Source organism: Vicia villosa, linkage group LG1, assembly GCF_029867415.1.
Source record: "Vicia villosa cultivar HV-30 ecotype Madison, WI linkage group LG1, Vvil1.0, whole genome shotgun sequence".
NCBI lineage: Eukaryota > Viridiplantae > Streptophyta > Magnoliopsida > Fabales > Fabaceae > Vicia > Vicia villosa.
Genome location: NC_081180.1, coordinates 73,066,271 through 73,071,832, shown reverse-complemented (window position 1 = coordinate 73,071,832; position 5,562 = coordinate 73,066,271). Strand labels below are relative to the sequence as shown.

The 5,562-nt window shown below is 38.6% G+C and overlaps 1 protein-coding gene across 1 annotated transcript; it reads right to left on the bottom strand.

The window, feature by feature from the left end:
- Nucleotides 1-2,892: 2,892 nt before the first annotated feature.
- LOC131645736 (uncharacterized) lies at nt 2,893-5,352 on the bottom strand. Its single transcript, XM_058915964.1, has 3 exons — nt 4,509-5,352; nt 3,877-4,451; nt 2,893-3,708 (listed from the first exon to the last, which is right to left on the bottom strand). Exons 1-3 carry the CDS (start codon nt 5,350-5,352, stop codon nt 2,893-2,895), a joined length of 2,235 nt encoding a protein of 744 aa, XP_058771947.1.
- Between the last annotated feature and the right edge of the window lie 210 nt (nt 5,353-5,562).

The following is a 5,562-nucleotide window of genomic DNA, read 5'->3' as shown; positions in this document are numbered from 1 at the left end:
ACCATGGTTGACAGCAAGAATAGTGAAGAATGAAGAAGAAGCTATGAGCATCAATCTCTCACAAAGGTGCAAGCTTTTCCTCTCCAAAACCCTAGTCTCAATGTGTGGTTTTCAATAGAATAGAATCCTCTAATTCCCCTTTTTTATCTCCCTAAATAACCCCTAATTCGTACTAACTTTTCCTATTCAAAAGATAAGCCCAATTCTCATGACAAGTGGCAACAAAGTAAAAGATAAAATTCTGCAGCGCAGTGTTTGCGGGGCAAACAATGTTTGCGGGGCAAACAGTGAAATTCCAAACTGGACTTGTTCAGCATCTAGCAGTTGGCGGCGCAAAGGATGTTTGCGGGGAAAACTGGCCTCATCAACACTTCTTTTGCTATTCCAAGTCTTCAAGTAATTCCTCTTTGCTTCCATGATCTTCAAACCTTTAAAAACGCTACAAAACTAACAAACATGTGAAATAACAATTCAAATGAACTAATATGAACAAAATTGCAAAATTATTAAATTGTATGAATAAAAGTGTGATTATTGAGTAAAAAGTGGTTAAAGGGACCAAAAACAATATATGAAAATTAGTACTATTTGGTCCCTAACAACTCTCCCCAACTTACCATTTTGTTTGTCCCTAAACAAAAATTCACAAGAGTAGCAAGAGCAATGCACAAGAGAATGATGACATGGTAATCGAACAATCACATGGCTCAAAAGTATAAGTCCTTTCAAAGTACACTCACCACAATACTAAAACAAAGCATGAGAAAGAATGATGGCAAAGTGCAAATTATTATCAAGAAATTCCAAAAGATACATGTCAAGATTGAATCAAACCTACACACACATCATAGTAATGATGAATACAAGAGGGTTTACTTTCACTCATCCGGGAATTTAAATCAACAACAACTCAAATCATGCGTTCACCATAACAATTTCAAAAATTATGTGCAAAGTGAGAATCAAGAGGGCTTTTATAGGTTGTAATGTGGCTTGGGTTACAAAGAAAGGATTTTATTAAAGGGAAATTAAACAAAAATGCCTATCCTAAGGGAGCATTCCTATCAATTCACTTAACAACAACACTCGTTTGAATCCCGTTTTCTTTCTTTTCTTTTTCTTTTTCTTTTTTTCATTATTTTTCAACAACACATAACGGAAACAATTTTTTTTCTTTTTCTTGCCCCATAATTTCAAAATGTGTTGTTCTTTTCTTATTACCACAAAACTCCTAAGTACCACTTTTCATTTGTTTTTCAATCAACTCTCCCCAACTTTAGGATTCAAACCATATTAGATACAACAATGCTCCCTACATAGACATAGGCACAAGACAAAATTGCAACCATTGCGGTTGAAGGTTTCAATGAAAAAAGAGATTAGGATTCACATACAAAACATATTTAGTAATCACATGAATCCTAATATAAGCTCAAAGGGGTTGACTAAGAATCACTCCTCACAAGGTTAATTGATTTAACTTTTTGGTCAAGTGGTTTTTCTCAAATTCAAACAATGCCTCTATCACTTTCACACTTTTCAAAAACAAGAAATATGCATGGTTTAGCATCATAAAAATGAGTTGAAATAAATTCCGGTATCCCGCATTTAGTGTACAATGGAAAGTTTCCTCACTTAGCTAAGTTCTAAATTTTGATTCAAAAATGACATGTGACTCAAGGAATTTATGCTAAGCAGTTTGCACACACCATCAACTAACCATGTTAAGTCTAGTGAGCGATAAAGTGTACCTTAATTTTTCTTGATACCGCTTCTCATCATTGCCACTCGAAGTGTTCACAACATCAACTCTTGTCCGTGCCAATTGATTCCTCAAGCTTCCTTTGTACAAGAACAATTAACAAAACAGAAATTGGAAAAGTTGGGCTAATCACTTTCCACCAAAACACACAATTAAACTACAATACTAACAAATGCAATTTTAAAGATGTTCAAATGGTGAAACGAGAGCCACCATAAAGTACATAATTAAAAACCAAAAAGTGAAACCATAAATAAATAAAACAAAACAGAATTAAGACTAAAATAAAAATAAAAATAAACTAAAAAAATGCTACAACACCACTTCAATCCTCTTCTTCATCACCACCACCAACTGTCCCGATCACCTCCTCCATTGTATCGTCCTTATTTTCGGTATCGTTGCCTCCTGCACCCCCCCCATGAAAAGTGGCCTGCCCACAGGCCAATTTGCGTATGCATCATACTCCGCTTCCAAGGAATGTGGGTGAAGATAGGGTATTAGAATGGGAGATGAGTTTAGTGAGGACGAGAGCGGTAGAGTGAGAGGAGAGAAGTAAAAATAAAAGATAAAAATAAAAAAACTAGGTTAAATTAAAAGCAAATTTTTTTTTTTTTTGAAAGTGAAATTTTTTTGTACTGAAGTGTTTGCGGGGCAAACACCTGTTCGCGGGGCAAACAAGAAAAAATTTCTTTGTAAAATTGGCTTACTCACTGTTTGTGCTCTGTTTGCGGGGCAAACAATGTTTGCGGGGCAATCACTGATGAAAATTTCTTTTTCAAAATTGGCTGACCTGTTTGCGGGGCAAACACCTGTTTGCGGGGCAAACAGGAGAAATTTTCTTTGTAAAATTAGCTTACTCACTGTTTGTGCTCTGTTTGCGGGGCAAACAATGTTTGCGGGGCAAACAGACTTGAATTTTTGAAAAATGCCAATTTACACTTAACTTCCACTTCCTTTCAAAAATAGTTACTAAATAACTCTGAAAACAAAAATCAAAAAGCATAATAGAATCTACTTACGACGTTGGGTTGCCTCCCAACAAGCGCTTTGTTTAACGTCGTTCGAGCTCGACGGTTCGATGGTGCACCAAGGCTTGACGAGCGAAATGACACACCATCGCGGCTTGCTTATCCATCGTGGTAGCCTTTGAGTCTTTGTTCCTTTACATTCCAGCTTTCTTGTGTTTTGGGGTCCTCCACCACAATGGCTCCATAATTTCGCACCTCTTTCACAACAAATGGCCCCGACCACTTTGACTTTAACTTGCTAGGAAACACCTTGAGTCTTGAATTGCACACAAGCACCATTTGTCCAACTTTAAAGTTTTTGTGATGAGTCTTTCCCTCATGATTTGCCTTGTCCTTTTCCTTGTGAAATTGATTCTCCACCTCAATGATTTCTCCTTTTTCATCATCGATTCGGAAGTTGTCATGCTCATCCTTAGGAGGCTTCATAGACTCAAAAAGAGTAAAAATTACCTCTTTATCTTGCACCCTTACTTTCATAATCCCATCATCGACATCAATCATCATTCGGGTGGTCTTCATGAATGGTCTTCCAAGTATTAATGGCACATCACGATCCTCCTCCATGTCGACTACCACAAAATCAACCGGGAACAAAAATTTGTCCACCTTTACCAGCATGTCTTGTACAACTCCATATGGTGAAATGATAGACTTATCGGCTAGTTGCAAAGTTATCCTGGTGTGTTTCATCTCAATGTTCCCCAATCTCTTGACAACGGATAAAGGTATTAAATTGATGCTAGACCCCAAATCAACCAAACCATTACTAATGTAGTTACCTCCAATGGTGATCGGTAAAATGACTCGTCCCGGATCGGCTTCCTTTCTTGGGGGAGTTTTTTGAATAATTGCACTACAATGAGCATCAAGCACAATTGTCTCTTCATCCGTGTACTTCTTTTTCTTTGTGAGCATCTTCTTCATGAATTTAGCATACTTGGGCATTTGCTCCAATGCTTCGGAAAATGGAATATTTATGTGAAGTTGTTTAAATATATCCATAAATCGAGCGTAGCGCCTTGCGTCTTCCTTCCTTGATTGCACGTGCGGGTAAGGTAGATATTGGAGAGGAATTGTGCTCACGTTCTCATTTCTCTTTTTATTCCTCTTAACCTTTTTGTCATTCTTCTCTCTTTCTTCTTTTTCTTTCCGCTCTTTTTCAACTAATTCTTCCTCAATTTTCTCCTCACTCTTTTCTCCCTCATTTTCAACTATCACTTCCTCCTCTTCATCTTCAACTATTACTTCCTCCTCATCTTCCACTATAAACTCTTCATTTACACCACTATTCACCTCTTTCCCACTTCTTGTAACAATGGCTTTGCAATGCTCCTTTGGATTGGTTTGGGTGTTGGCGGAAAAATATGCTCCCGGTTGTTGCTCGGACAATTGCTTTGCAAGTTGGCCCACTTGATTTTCTAAATTCTTTATGGCCGCTTCATTGCTCCTTTGGTTAGCCATGGATGCTTGCATGAATTGTGTAAGAGTATCTTCCAACTTTGAGCTTCCGCCTTGAGATTGTTGACCTTGGCCTTGTGGGTTTGAACTTTGATAAGGACTTTGATGTTGATAGTGTTGATTGCCGAATCTTGAAGGTTGGAATCCTGGGTTGTTTCTTTGGTAAGGATTGTTGTGAGGTGGAGGTTGCCTTTGATACCCTTGGTTTTGATTGTTGACATAATTCACTTCTTCACCATCGGGAGAAGGACAAAAACCAGTCGGATGATCTCCATTACAAAGTTCATAAGCTGCCACATGGTGCCTAGTTTGATATCCTTGAATCTCTTTCATTTGCTGCGGGAGTTTGGTCATTTGTTGTGTGAGTAACTCCACTTGATGTGAAAGAAGCTTGTTTTGCGCAAGGATGGCATCATTGGTGTTCAATTCAAGAACTCCCGGTTTCCTTTGTGAAGGACTTCGATCATGTTGACTTTGTCGATCATTGAGGGCCATTCGATCGATGATAGTGATTGCTTCCTCCACACTTTTGGACATAAGAGAACCACCCGCGGTAGCATCCAAAAGCGTTTTGTGAACCGGTTGAAGTCCATTTCGGAATAGATGAATTTGTGTGAGCTCATCAAAACCATGCCCCTTGCACTTTCTCAACAATGACTTGTATCTTTCCCAAGCCTCATTAAGTGATTCGCTGCTTCCTTGGTTGAAAACCACGATTGCCGTTTTGGCCTCCATGAATCGGGATTGAGGAAAATATCGTTCTAAAAACTTTTCTTCCAATAGATTCCAATCTATCATCACATTTGGTAATTGATCAAGATACCATTCTTTGGCTTTCCCAAGTAATGAGTGTGGAAATAGTCTCTTGAACAATGATTCTTCATTTGCCGCATCGACTCCCGTCGAACCCGCAATCTCATAAAATTTGGTGAGATGTGCAAAGGGGTCCTCATGATCCATTCCGGTGAATGGATTTGCATAAACAAGTTGGAGGATTCCGGTCTTCATCTCCGTATTTGCTCCACCTTGAGCATTGCGTGCAAATTGGGCGGTGCGCCTTGGACTATTGGCGGACATTTCGGTTGGAACAACACCCGCCATGTCTCCTTCAAAAGTGTCTACAACTACTTCTTCAATTTGATTGTTAGAAGAAGTAGATGCCTCTTCTCTTTGTCGCTTCTCTTGGGCTAACTTCCTTCTTCTTCGTGTCTTGCTATTGAGCTTTTGGAGTGTTCTTTCAATTTCGGGATCAAAATGAAATTGCTCTTCGGAAGCTTTTTCTCGCATACATAAGAATCTACAAAACTAGCA